Source organism: Xiphophorus hellerii, chromosome 11, assembly GCF_003331165.1.
Source record: "Xiphophorus hellerii strain 12219 chromosome 11, Xiphophorus_hellerii-4.1, whole genome shotgun sequence".
In the NCBI taxonomy this organism is placed as follows: Eukaryota; Metazoa; Chordata; class Actinopteri; order Cyprinodontiformes; family Poeciliidae; genus Xiphophorus; species Xiphophorus hellerii.
In genome coordinates this window covers 23,291,540-23,306,320 of record NC_045682.1, presented here as the reverse complement: position 1 = coordinate 23,306,320, position 14,781 = coordinate 23,291,540, and the positions used below count along the sequence as shown (strand labels likewise).

Here is a 14,781-nt window from a genome sequence, read left to right as displayed (position 1 = left end):
CTCAGTAGACAGTTTCACCAGGTGTTTGCTAATTGCTGCTGCTGTTAGTCTAGTGGAACTGCGTGGAGAAGGTGTTGGGGAGGGGTGGTCTGTGGGGCAATAGACTGCAGCTCCAAGGAAGAGCTTTGTGTAAATAGGTGGAACTCCCACATGGCTGCCATAGGAGATGCAAGGATTTCTCAAACATGCATGAAAGAATCAAAACAACACTCCAGGTACATTTTTGATACATTATAACATTATACTGTTATAACATGAAATAAAGCTCAAAACAGTCGATTTTACATTAAACCTTCCGTTTAACAAAGTGTACAATGGCTTTATCTGTATCCTGTATCTGTATCAGTAGCCTTGAGTTGCTGCAGTTTACAACAAAATCTAACTTCCTCTTGTCTTCATCTAACTTGATGTCTTTCCACACTAGAGCACTTTGACCTTTGAGAATATAGAAAACTTTAAGACTCATACAAGTTTTGTTTTTGTCACACCCACAAATTAGCTCTTGGGTGAGGCACTCAGTGGAACTGAAGTCATGACAATAGTGGGGTAAACAGCAGGAAGTTAACTGAGGATAGATGCCTCCTGTGAGACACTGACTACCCAACCCTCCAGAGAAAACAGAAGTGAGATACTGTATGCACTAATGTGCTTTGAAGAGAACCTAAGGAGGAAAACAACATTTGTTTAGTAGAACTGTCTCTTAAACAACCACTCTTCACTTTTCTGCCTATTTAGGGTTGTTCAGCAGAATTAGCTTTGAAGAGTGTTGAATGCGACTATTGTGGCTTATTGCTTGATTACAGTATTACATGATCACTTGCAATTACCCTGGCAGAGCAAAGCAGTATGTTACACTTCCTGTACAAAGTTAGGAAGATGAGGAATAGAAGGGCAGTTTGCATTTTGTGAGTCTGTCTTAATTTATGGACACTTTCCAGTGTTTATCTAAGAGATTTTACTATCATTTTGTTTAACAAGTACTTTCATGTTGTAACAATTTTGTCTTTTCTGGAGGCAGTTGGCAGGTTTTGAAAACCAACTTCTGTTCACATTTGTCCTGCTGTACAGTTATTACACAGACAGCACTGTCTGACTTTTATTTTTTTTTAATACATACATGATTCAAGACTGTTTATCAAACTGCCATGTAAATATTTTGAGTGTGAATCCTTCCTGTTTGTAATGACTTGGTTTTTACCTCTGTGAATAGGTGTGTCTCAGTAATCCTACACCATTAGCATGTTGAGTTTAATGTAACTGGTTGAACAGCCTCAACCAGTGAGGCACAGGGACTCCAGCATTTACACACACCCACATGCCATGGTATGGCTGTGTGAGTCAAGCAGATGTATGCTTATCTGTCATGCTTTACTCCCATAGGAAAAAAACAGAAGGAAAGCAGTCAACGGACAGGTGTGTGAGAAAGATACCACAGCCAAAACATTTTTTTTTACCGCGGAAGGCGGTAGCTAGGAAATGGAAGAGGGGGGAAAAAACTCTAGAAGAACCACCCAAACTTTCTAAACCACCCAATCAAGTTGCTCGCTTGGAACTGGATCCCTCCCATGATCACCACCTGAGAGCAAAGAAACACAGCTGTGCCTCACAGAATGAAAAGACTGAGAAAGAAAGCAAGAAGAAACTAAAGAACTAGAGAGAGCAAAAGCTGGGTTTTTGAAGACAGTGAAACATCTTGGAAAAATAAAAATTGCTTTTCAAACAAGCAAAACTATGAAAGAGCGTTTGGAGTCTTAAACAAGAACATAGAAAAGCAACTGTAGAGACAAGAATCTGAATCTTTGGAAGATCTTTGTATCTTGTGAGCTCACCGTTGCCGGATTGAATTAACTCATCGTGAAGGGAAGATACCATAAGAGGAAACTGGATATCAAAATGTGGACAAAAAGAAAAGACAAGAGTGAAGAAAGGTTTTAGAACTTCTTGATTTTCTAACACATTTCTGGAGGGTTTTTTTGTTTGTCTTATTTATTTTTTCTGTTAGAATTGAATGTAGAACCATGTAGTATCTGTTTGCCAGCTCTGAAAAGGGCTTCATTTTGAATATTGACTTCTGGGAGCAGATCGATCTCCAGCACCTTGTGTTGCTGACGATACAGACATGTCTGTAGAGGATGAGAGATGCACTAACAGCCTTAAGGATCAAAGCGGTTCTTCCAATCCCAGTAATGGTCAATTGCCAAAAGAGGGTTCAGACCCGGTAGTTCCCACCCAGAACCAAAGCCATGATGGGATTGTCCTGGATCGCATTGCCTCTTTGTCACTGGACACATTTGACCGCAGCGATTTCAAAGGGAGATTTTCAAAGATCCAACCTAGATCCAGAAAGAGGACAAGGATCCTTGCAGGTAGGTGAACGCATGCTGTGATGGGTCCTGTTTTACCCTGGTAAGAACCCTTATGTTTGAATATAGAATCTTTTCTTCTGGAAGATTTTTTGAGGGAGAAAACAAAAAAAATATTGTTTCACACCTAAAATAGTGATCCTGAACTCACCAAATGGAATGTGAATATGCAGGTTTTTCCCAGCAAAGAATGTGAAGAAGTCGGTGATCTATTGCTACCTTCAGACCCTCTCTGTCTCTACATGTCTGCTGTAAGACCTAAGGGTTAGCAAGTTTTTGTTGTGACTTTTGTATGCTCTTTGAGACCATTTTTGTTTTGAGAAAACAGACTGTTATTACTTCACCAATAGTCAGAGGTAGAAGCAATGTTGTTTGGTGGTCTAAACCAGCTTGTAGTGTCATGTCCAAGCACCCATAAACAGCATCAAAGTTTGTTTTTACAAGGTCCAGCAAATGTTAGTAAATAGATAATACTGAGTAGAATTGAAATGCTTGTTTTAAGTGCAGGACTTCATTGGTTTACCCACATATACCACATACATTGTCATTCATTACACTTGTGGCACACATGTTGCTTTTGAAAAGGATTATATATCAATGCCCGAACTTGTAACATTTTAGCCTCAACAAAAAGCTACAGCAGCATCAATCAATTACCAAGAAAAAAAGAGAGAGAACCCGTTTTTCCTTTTAGAACCTTATCAGTTAACTTTGCTGCAATACCATCCATTCACAGAAAGAAATAGGTAAAATGAGGAATAACCAAGTGTAAAGTCAAGTGCTTTTTCTTTAGTGAACTTGTAACATAAAAAAAAACACCATTTCAGAGATTATTCAAAAAGATTAGTTGGATGTAAAGTGAATTTTAATTTAGAATATTTGTGCAAGTGGAGAAAAAGGGTCCAAGTAACGTTGTTCCCTTAGTGGGAATTAGCCAAGCTTCAAAAGAAGAGTGAAAAAGTGTGCAGTTAAAAGTGGAAGGCAAATTTTGGGCTAAAGTAGTTCCTGTGCAGCAGAGTACCACCTGCACAAACACTTCTTTCAGAAAGGAATTAACAGCGTCTTAGAAATAATTGAGCAGGAAGGTTAAAATGGTCGAATTCTCAAAACAAGAAATGCTATGAAATTGAATATTGTGGGGCTTCTCTGCTGTGGTAGTATGGACCCCCGAGGCTTTGATGTGAAAGAGGCAAGTATGCCTGGCATGAAAACTTTTCTCACTCAGACATTCTTTAGAACAGTGACCTATTGGATCAACCCAGCTGTGTCAGTGAGACACTACTGCGTGAACTGTAAACCTCAAACACTCTCTCTTGGGATGTGTGTAGCATTTTACTCCCACAGTGTTGTGATGTTTGAGTAAATATTCCTGACAATTATTCAAAGAAATGCTAAGAGATAACATGTCAACATGAAATGAGTATTGTTGCATTTAATCTGTTTCTTTGGTTTGGTCAAAAGATTAAGAGCTTGCAAGCAGCTGTTTCCAGCATAGCGATGTTTTACATTGTAAGTTAAAACACAGGTCAACTGTGCTTTAACTTAATTAAAACACAATTAGGTTTTAATTGTGTTTTTAGGTAAATATCACTTAAAACTATTTTTTTACAGTGCAGGCTGACAGTAACTTCATAGACTCCCAGAGTAACTCATTCATTTATTTTCAACTCTGAAGATGTGCCACAAGTTAGCACTTTGACAAAGAAGGACTGACCATCCTCCCTTATGGTGGATGTAAACTAATAAAGGCAGGAATCATTTACTCATTGAATAGCGCTCTTTACAACAAACGTAACTCATTTGCACTTAGCAGGTGAGTAAATTGCTTTTAAATTAAACAGTTATCTTTACTAGAAATATATATATATATATATATTAAACTTATTTTTCTGCTTTTAAACTTCAGAATGAAACCAATACATCCAAAAACTGATTAATTAGGAATTAATCAGATGACCATAATGATTCTTTCCAATTTTTTGAAATGAACATTTAATCCATCTTTAATCTGAAGTTGAGTGAATATGCACTACAATTCATGTTTGTTCATTTGTCCCTGCATATATGATCATATGTACACATGCGAGCATGTGTGTTGCCTGTGTGTTTGGAGGAATCACATTCCAGCAGCTGGCATGCCCAGGCCTCTGCTCAGAATGTGAGGAATCCCATGAGTTTTGCAAGGGTGAGTGCATTTAATTTTTGATTATGGTTTTCGTTTCTATCCCAAAATATGGGTGTGGCTGTTATTATCTATGAGCAGATTTTCTTCTATTCTCATAGTTTTCTATTAATTTGAATAGATTTTCCTATCTTGTGTAAACTCCAAAGAGTATTTCCCATTTACACTTTTCTATGTATGTGCAAACACTTGCTGGATCTAGTACAGCAAAAGATTTGCATCTTAATTTGAAAATGTCTCTTTTTTTAGTATGAGGAAACTCTGCATCACAGGGAGTTTTTTTTTTCTTCTTGCACAAAATTTGTATTTGTCAGTATGTTACTTTTAAAGTAAAAAACATTTTCCATAAATCCCAACAATTAACAGTACATTATCATCTTGAGTGTGAGAAGCACACACAAAAAATGCAATTCTTTATAGAAACTCTGTGGTTAGCTCTGTTGTCTGAGGCATTTTTGTGTGGAGTTTTGGTTCATAAGTCTACTCTGAAAACATGCATGCCAGGTTAATCAATCACTCTAAATCTCCTTAAACACTGAGGGTTAGTGTGTGAGATCATAGTTGTTTGTTTTATGTGTCTCCTTATTTACCTTGTGGTTGACTAGAGACATACTTACTTTGTACCTGCTTCTTACCCATTGAATGCTGGGAAAGGTAAACACTCCCAACCTTAAAAAGATTAAATGGTTTGGTTTAAAAAGTGAATGTATGGACAAAGATGAGAGAATGAATTTCAGTAGATTATAACAATCTCTGAGTATATCTGATGTAACAATAACAATATCATTGCAATGGTATCACAATGGGATTTGCTGATAGTATTTTCTCCATGACTGTAGCAAAGTAAACATAGTTTCCAGACCAGATTCAGTTTGCGGAGGTTCCCTGCTGTATCTCTACTCCTCTGAGATCAGGCTCTAATTGTCTCTTAATGCGAATCAGGCCATTCTGTGCTCCGTAACCCTCCTGTGAGCAGCAGCTTTCAAGATGCTCTATATGTGTCCCAGCGTCTCGTATTCACATTGTCTCATTGTCCTTTCTCTGTTTAGCATGTCCTGTGGCACTTCTGCAGCTCAGGATGACGTGAGGACCCTAATTATGCACTGCTGATGCACATCTAGCTTGATCACCTTACCTTTACTTTATAGTTTTGCTTTGAGTATTGAATGTAAGAAAGCATAAGGAGAAACATTTACGGTAGTTTATTTTGTGTCTACTTGATCGGTTATTTTACTCTCAGTAACTACGTATGCTTTAACTGTATTAATAGAGAATAATTGAGACTGGCAAATGACATTTTCTGTATTTAAAAAGTAAAAGTAATGGAAAAAAAGTCATATAATCATTTTAGTTATGGCCTTAGAATGTTGGTGACTATTTTTTGCTTAATTGGGCCTGACTGGTGACTAGACACAAATGTTGTCTATTTTCAGTCAGTGAAAGCCCCCATGTAGGAGACTTAAAGTTGCTAGTTTTGAGCTGCCATGAGTAGTTTAAAATGTAGTCAGGGTAAGTACAGAGATGTAACGTGCTAATTTAAAGAAAACTGTTTTCTACAAAGGCATGTTGAAACATATTTGCAGTTTATTCAGACTCTGAGAAAAAGCAAAACTTGTGAAAAGGAAGGCTAGATGGAGCACAGCAATGTTGCTTGATATTAACCTTTTGAGCTTCCAACCGTTTTTTAACTGTGGTGATCACTTCTATAGGAAGGTAAAGACACTTCAAATGTCTGTACTCTGTAATCATTTTTGCTTTAAAATATGAGTAAAACCCTTACTTATCAAGTCACCCGACTCTTACGCACTTGGAATGAAGTTGACTTTGCTTCTAGTATAAATAATTAATGATCATTTATAACATAAAGGCAAAAACATGATGCTCATTTATCTCCTATAAATGTTTTAAAGATTAGAAATTGCTCCCGAGATTTTTATCTTTAAGAGACAGTTTTTCCATACTCAGTCATAGATTTCATTTAGTTACAATTCTGTCACTGGCTTATTTTTTTTCTTCTTAAACAGCAACGGCTTTTTAAAACCATTTAGCATCCCCTGTGAACCCGTCCACCCAAGAATTATCCTATTTGATCCTTCTACCTTTTAAGTAATTATTTTTATGTTTCATTTTAGTGTTATAGTTAAATCATGTCTTTTTTACATGGGCTTTATTTTTTTTTTTCTTGAAGAAGCAAGGACTTGTCAAGACCCAACTGAACTTTATTATCATTTCTTTCCAATATAGAAACATAATATTAAAAATATTTTGTATCCTACTGGAGAAAGTCAATATATCAAATAACAGAACATCCGGTTACAGCTTGTATGTAATGTCTATGTGAGGGAGTGATGACAAAAAGGTGCTGTTATTGGCTATAGGCTGATTTGATCTGCCTGTCACTGTTTCACTTCGCTCTCATTGGCTTATAATGCTCATAGCATACTTATGGTACATGTTATGTAGATATACTGAATCATCTTCATCCTATTTTTCTCTCTCTATGCATTGTGTATTACTCAGTAGTTTTCTCATTCCCATTTTCCCTGCTTGTATTTTTTATGTTTCCTGCAATTCTGTGATTTATGCTCTCTGTTGTCCTCTCACTACCTCCTTCTCACCCTCGCTTTCTCCTCCCTCTAAGAGGATTGGCCGCTTGCGTCTGCTAACATCTGTGTATCACTGTCCTGAGAGAGCAAAACAGAGAGGGGATGGGGGTGTAAGCTAACAATATAGCAACACAGAGCTCAGGCAGGGCTGACATACTCTTTCATTGCTCGTGCGTAGACGCACTCAAAGCAACAGACAGCCGCAACATCCGCATCGCTCACTGCCCACCTGCATCGTCCTCCCTCTCTCCTTGCCTCTTCGCTCCGTCAACTCCTCCTCCTCTCACTCGCATCTCTCTCAGCACCTCATCCTGCCGTCCTGTTCCCCCACTGCTGTCTGTCACCGTGGCGACCTAGCCTCTGCAGCCATGGCGACCAGCCAGCAAGATTCAGGGTTCTTTGACATCAGCCTCAAGTCTCTGCTCAAGTCTTTAGGAGGCAGTGAGTACAGCTAACAGATGACAGTTGTTGTTGCCGTTATGCCGGACAAATGCCTGACACATAGCAGTGATGGACTTATAAGCTGTCAGTGGGTCCTGCAGTTTACAGACTCTGCTTTGTTTTTGTGAGTCACAGAAAAGCTGGCAGCTGATCTACCCTTGTCAATATTTGGCAATGTTATGTAATAGAACAACATTCTGACAAATGCTTTGCAAAAAAAAAGATAACAGCTTCATAAGTGTAGGGTACATGTTATTCCTCAGTAGTTTTCAACAGAAATGTCACATCTTATGCTCAGCCAACAGAGTGGAGCTTTCTGGCTTTGTTATAATCATAGCATAGCAGATTTGGATCCTAACATACTTGTCTGTCCACTGACGTTTTTATGCTATTGGCATTCTAAGAGAATCCAGAGGCTCTTTCAGTTTCCTTGTTTTTGTTTACTAAACAGAACTGCTCTCACTCTGAGGCGGTTAGAAGTGAACACCCAGCAGCATCCTCCATCAGTTTCTGTTGGACACTGTGTTCCTCAGCCTGGCAGCGGTGGGTTTAGGAATCTGAACAATCACAATAAGCAGAAAGCATCCCTGTCCTATTGCCCCAATGGGACTCATTGTCACGCCACCTGCAGTTTGTCATCACCGTGTCATTAATTGTTATGATGTTGATGTTGAGGATGCAGAGATTAACCAAGCGGTTTTTGCTGGGTTGAATTTTGGATATTGATACTAGACTGATGCAAGTTTTTTGTTGTTGTTTTCTTTCTTTTTGCTGATGCAGTCTTTATAGGGACACTTCCAGAAGTAAATAGATTTTATGAGCGTGTTTGGCTAAGTTTAGCTGGATAACCAGTAGCAAGTTAGCTTAGCGGTTTGGCTCATAAGTTAATTTTCAGATGACGTGATCAGCAATAGCAATCTTTGTTTTGTTTTTGAATATTTAATCTATTTTAATATTTTTTCTTCTGGACTAAATCACATAAAATATAAAAATTGTACTCTGTTACAGAAAATGAAGGACTTAAAAGATCTTGCCCATTTTTGCAATTCAGCAAATGTCCCTATCAGATTCCTACTAAACTCAAAAAATGGCATTAATAGACATCCTTGTAGCTGATACTTCAATAGATTAATACTAGTGGGAGCTCTTAGTTAAGATGTATTATGAATGTAGAAAAAAAGTCAAATCTTTGACCCGCCAATTGCCTATCTACACTGATGATGGGAAAATTGTTTGGCCATCTGGATTTATTGTTGATGTCTCTTTTAAATGTGTTTTAAGATCCATGTTGAAGTAATAGTTGCAGAAAAAATATAGAGAGAAAATTTTAAAAGATATCATTCTGTGGGAGATATATTTGTACATTAAAGTTATAATGTATGTAGTTTTAGCTTTTGGGCCAAACTCGAAAGTCAACAGGATGATAAATAGACCTTGAAGGTTGAAAATGCTGGAAGCATTGAATATTATCAACCAAAATCGTAGACAAATAGCTGACTTCATCAAGTTGAACTTGTCAGATTTCATGCCACTACGCTCATCCCAAAACATCAGCCTGTTAAATCTGAATAATTTCAGATTTAACAGGCTAGCTTTTATTAGCTTCCAGTCTTTCATTTCACAAATTTAAGTAATTGTTCCTTACCAGGCAAATGTACATTTCATGTAAGAGTTCTGCTTTTCAAATGTATTTCAAGTAAATTGCGGAATGTCTATTATTTAATACATCATTCAACAACCCAACAGAACTTGCAAGATGGCAAGTTCTGTTGTTGCTCGCAATCACTGTTTGTCAGCTTTGTTCTTCAGCAGCAGCCAGGTTAGGCTCTGTTGCGTCTTGTCAAGGGCAGTTAAATTGTACTTGTTGTAATTCTCTCTGCTGTTAGACATGACTCATCTAGCTGTTACCTAGAAACTGACAGAAATTTGCAAAAACATGCACAGGATCAATCATTTTTGTAGATCAAGAAACATTTTGGGTGGCTTTTAAGCACCCAAATTAACATCTTAGCCATGGTTATGAGACATGAGGCATCATCCAGGTACACTGTGCATTAGTCTTTACAAAATCAGTAAACTGATTAAATTGTATTTTCTTTCTTGTTTTTATACATGTAATTTTAGGGTTGCACCAAGCATTCATCCAGTCAGAAACAAACAAACAAAAAATATTTTACCATTTAGATAATGTACCATAACTCAGTTTCACAAGGTTGTGGAAACAGAAACAATCGTTAGTCTGAATGTTGCTGAGGGAAGGAAACTCAAAGTTAGCTTTGTAACCATGTTTCCATGTAAAAGAGGGATTTATTGTTAAGTCAAAGGAATTTTTAATCATGTAAGGAGATATTTTCATAGAAACAACATTTTACTACATTTTTAAACATGTCTGGGGTTTCATTCAGGCTGGGAGACAGAGAGTGAAAGCGAGACCTAACAGATAAGAAGGTTGAATGACGTACAGTTTGTTTTTTACACCGACATAATTCTAGTTAAGAAAGTATCATTTGTTCACTTGAAATCCATTATGTTCCAGAATCCTTATGTTGGTTTTATAGAAATGCTTGAAATGAGGTGTTATTGCTTAACATTTTTTTATTTTAATTTGTTGTTTAAGTTTGTATTGAAACACATGGCATTTTGATAAAGACATTCTAAAAGATCAAATCCATAATACCTTTTTGCTTATTATTGAAATTTCTTCGAGTTTTTCTTGATGCTTACTGTGTTCCATCATACTTTGTATCGTTCTTGCTCAGACAGTATTTTAGTTGAAGCAGTAAAATATAATTAAACATGTACATTATGTACTAGATGTTCAGAGTTTGTGTTGAATCATCTCTTGAAATGCTGAATCATGCAAATCCCTGTGCTTGTCTGTCTGTTAGAGACATGTTTATGTTCTTTTCTAATCTTCTCTCCCCTTGCTTTTTCTGACACATTCCTGTACAGTACACACAGTTAAGTTCACATTGGCAGACACCTTACAATTATATAATTTGGAGACTCTAATGGATTCATTTGCTTGGAGTCAATCTGTTTTTAGCTAAATGAGATAAGTGCAATTTACTTTGAAGTTAAGCCATGTTAAGTTGTTTGACTTCCGCCAATTTCCACATCTGTGTTTATTTTTTTATGTGTGTTTTTGTGAGTGTGCACTTGTGTATGAGTAGGGGTCAGTGGGAGTGGTGGGTATGTAAGAGAGCGACCGCCAACCATCTATATATAGCGCCTCCCTCCTCCCCCTGGCTCTCTCTCTCTGAACAGTGTTGAAATTCCAACCCAACTCTTCTGGTCGGACCTCCACAAGGATAAGATTCTGCTTAACTGCTCCAGACAACTTGAAGACAGACACTTTTAGAGAATTGTTTTATTTCACTTCTTCATTCCAATAGGATCCAAGGATTCAAAAGTCACAGGAACTACTGTTCAGAGACTAGGTGGCAGGTCGGAGGCAGAACTGAAGCTAAAGTAGGAACTGACAATTTGACTGTGGACTCATATAACTGACGGGCATGAGGCCCTGGACAGCCTCTGATCTTGCCAAACATTTGGAAATATTCTCAATCCCTGTTTGTAGAGTCACCTGTCAGCAAAATTAATTTGCACTTGCAGTTTTTTGATGTTTTAAAAGGATACATTGATGCCATCGTCTCTTCTAAGACCCGGACTCTTTGAGATCTGAGGCGTCAAGCAACATTCACGTGGGAAGTGTCAATCTGGCTCTGGCTTTTTCCAGTCTGGAATATCATTTGGATTAAATTCGGGATAGACCTTTCAATCCAGTCTTTGTGACATCTTTCTGTTCAATTTGATCAAGGATGGAGTTTCACATTTTCAGCTTTGGTTAAACCGACCAAGAATTAAAAACAGACATTAACATGATGTCTGTGATTTCTGGTGTGGTAGATTATTTTGGTAGTAAAGAAAAATATCGTCTTGCAAGGAATTACATTTATAAAGTTATGGGAGCTGACTTTTACTTTCAGTAAAGTCCAGTTGCTCCTCCGTCCTACTACTTTGTCCCTTTTTCTACACTGTACCTGTACCTTTTGTCATTTAAATCATGGAAGTCCCAACCAAATGGAGTAGAGCTAGTGTCATCAGCTTCATCAAAGGCCTTGGTAAGCTTGCATGGCCGTGCATTCATATGTACACGTGTGTGCATCCTGTGAGTGCTCAGGTTTCATCCAAACGGATGGTTGAATGAGGACAGTGGGGCTGTGCGCTCAGGGAATTAGTTCTCACCTCTCCACTTAGTCAGGTCGCATGGTCATGGAAGGTCAATTAAGACCTGACATTGTTGTTATCTGATACTGTATGTGTAGGGGCAGCCCAGGCCTTCTTGACATATGATAAATCATCAGGAGCTCAATATGAGCATAAATCCTCTTCATGGTGGTAAGGAATGTTAATACTCTTTTCAATGTAATCTCGGAACATACCTTTTTCGTACATTTTTCTGTAATAGTGCTGACTTTTTTCTGTCCATTTATTTTCTCTTCTCTTAAAAGCTAGTGGTGTCCAGGCTTAACAGTGATGTAATCATGAATGAACTTCAGTTTAAAGTGTTGTGTGTCTTTTTTTTCTCCATCTGTCCACTTTAACATGTTTCACTGTAAAACCTGGACAACAAAATGTATTCTTAGATAGAGTAGATTTTCAGTTAGTAGGAAAAGTTAATCAAACAGATTAAGCCTAAATATTAAAGGCCAGTGTTTTGACTTTTTATTCAAAAAGCAAAAATTATCTTTTGGGGTTTTTTAATTAAATAAAAGGATATTCATCATACTATGATATTGAGATAGTCCAAACCACCTTTTGTCGTATTCTGATCACGAAATTCTGAGTATTTTAAACACATTGTATGTAAGTGACTGTATTATTCTAAATTTGTGATTTTTTTTACAAATAAAAATCTGAAAATTGAGACATTCGTTAAGATAATAAATTGCATATTTATCACCTTTGCAGTATCCGTGACCATGTGTTGTCTTATATATGTTCAGCCTATTGGATGGAGTCTCACAAAAGTTGATGCTCACACCTGATACTGATTGAGGTACCCAACAGTGAGGAAAATTAGGATCTGTTGTTACTGATATTGTCAATATTTAAAACAGTAATACTTTTGGGTGATTTTCAAATAACCTGCAGGCCTAACATGCATTTGTATTCCCAATTTTCTTACAAAAACAACTTAAGCATAGTCTTAAGTTGTTTTAAGATTTGATTTATTATATTTATGAACATCAAATTTCAAGTCTTGCCACACATTCAATTGGATTCTTTGACTGGGCAATTCTGTTGTAACACTGAGTTCATGTTTAGGGTTGTTGTTCTGTTGGAAGAACAAACTCCAACCCAGTCTGAAAACTTTCTCAGCCTCTCATAGGATTTTCATGATATAACTCAATTTCTTAGCTTCTATAAATATTAGATTTGTGGAGTAGACAACTAATAATCATCATGACAACAGACATTGTGCAACCTCAACCATAGATCGCTGCAGCTAATCTACCTGTCAGTTCTTTGTACCTTGATTAATGTTTCCTTGTTCAGCCTGTCAGTTTTGTTAGACAGCCATGTCCTGCTAGGTTGGCAGTTTTTTCTTGTCCTTCCTATTATTTGATTATGAAAAGTGATGAGATGTTCAAAATGTGGGAAATTGTTTTAGGACCTCATGCTGCTTTGCACTTCTTCAAAACTGTTTTCCTATGTTCCTTGGTCTTCATTATGTTCTTTGTTCACCAATATTCTTCAAAATACCTTCAAGCCCTTTAAAGAACAGCTGTTTTTTATAACTAACTTAAACTACTCACATGGTAACTGTATATGCTAATTAAATTTTGGATTTTATTTAGAGGTATCAGTCTAATAGGGACTGACTACAAATACATTCTACACTTTTCATATTTTCAGCTGTGCATTGTGTTGGTCTGGCCTGGCAATAAAACATGTAAATTACTGAATACTTTTGCAGGGCAACAAAATATAGCCCAGTTGGAAGTAAGTGTATGGTAAAAATATTTTATATTTATTTTATTTGTTTCCTCAGCTTCTCCAGTGGGACTGAAGCCACCAATCCCGCCAGCCAGTGGAACGTTGGGAGAGAGGAAGGGTCCAGTCGTCATGGCGCCTGTTAACGTAGACCCTGAGAGCAAGCCGGGGGAGTTTGTCCTTAAAAGCTTGTTTGCAAACTTCACCTTGCTCTCCGAACGCAAGATTCGCATCATCATGGCAGAGCCGCTGGTGAGTGAGTTTAGATGGATTTTTCCCATACAGGTTTGTCTCTATTTTTTCTACCTTTTCGCTCAAGTTACAGAATCAATAAATATACATTTGGGCCATTTGACTGTATTATCTAAATCAACTTTTAGGAAGATCTTTATTGACTAATATTTTTCATGACATGCATCCTAAAATCCTTAGCATCCTGTCTCTTATAAAACACAATCTAACTTGGGAAAGTTGAACAGAATTTTCAGTCTTTCTGATGGAATATTCCAGGATGAACTGAATATAAATAGGGGGGAAGAAGTTAATCAATCGCATTTATTTAGGAATGTAGATGAGCTAATTTGTATATGATGCAAATACCACAGAAACTTCCTCTTTATACATTTACATACAGTAAAAGTAGATTTGAAGCAGAAGACCCGAGTGATCTGGAAGGGTGATACAATGAAAACATGTCTTTAATGTATCCTATTTTCTGAACTATAAGACACATTTTTTTCCCAGAGTTTTGGTAGTCCTGCGACTTAGTCAGGTGGGACATATATATATTTTTCTTCTCACTGACATATTTATTGACTGTTGTGTTAAATGTTAATTTATACTGACAGACGTAAACCAAGGAGTTAATTCCACCTGCAACCTTAAGAGAGGGGTCACTAATCATTAATTTTGTGCTACCCTGGTAGTCAAAGTGGAAAAGCTGTTTTAGACACGTAACACAGACGATTATCCATACTTTGTCTAATAATTTCAAAGCTGTGTTATTTTTTCCATAACTTAGCTTTACATTTGCCATTCCATTTAAAAACAAATTAAGTAATTCGTCCTTGACTGTTTGCTCATTACCGTCTCCTTGGTTTCTACTTATTTCTAGGAGAAGCCACTTAACAAATCCCTTCAGAGAGGAGAAGACCCACAGTTTGACCAGGTGCGTCTTCCTCATATAGAT

At 37.2% G+C, this 14,781-nt stretch overlaps 1 protein-coding gene across 9 annotated transcripts in view; it reads left to right on the top strand.

The window, feature by feature from the left end:
* The window catches only part of fryb (furry homolog b (Drosophila)), a 58,535-nt gene that overhangs the window by 7,487 nt on the left and 36,267 nt on the right, over positions 1-14,781 (top strand). For 5 of the 9 annotated variants that reach the window (XM_032575855.1, XM_032575854.1, XM_032575851.1 and 2 more), the window contains exons 1-3: positions 1,603-2,366; positions 13,651-13,844; positions 14,707-14,760. In XM_032575855.1, coding sequence (XP_032431746.1) covers positions 2,120-2,366; positions 13,651-13,844; positions 14,707-14,760 — 495 coding nt within the window. In that variant the 5' untranslated portion in view covers positions 1,603-2,119. Of the gene's footprint in view, positions 1-1,602; positions 2,367-7,338; positions 7,593-10,897; positions 11,717-13,650; positions 13,845-14,706; positions 14,761-14,781 lie in introns of those variants that run through there. The other 4 variants (XM_032575859.1, XM_032575856.1, XM_032575857.1 and 1 more) reach the window with 3 other exon arrangements.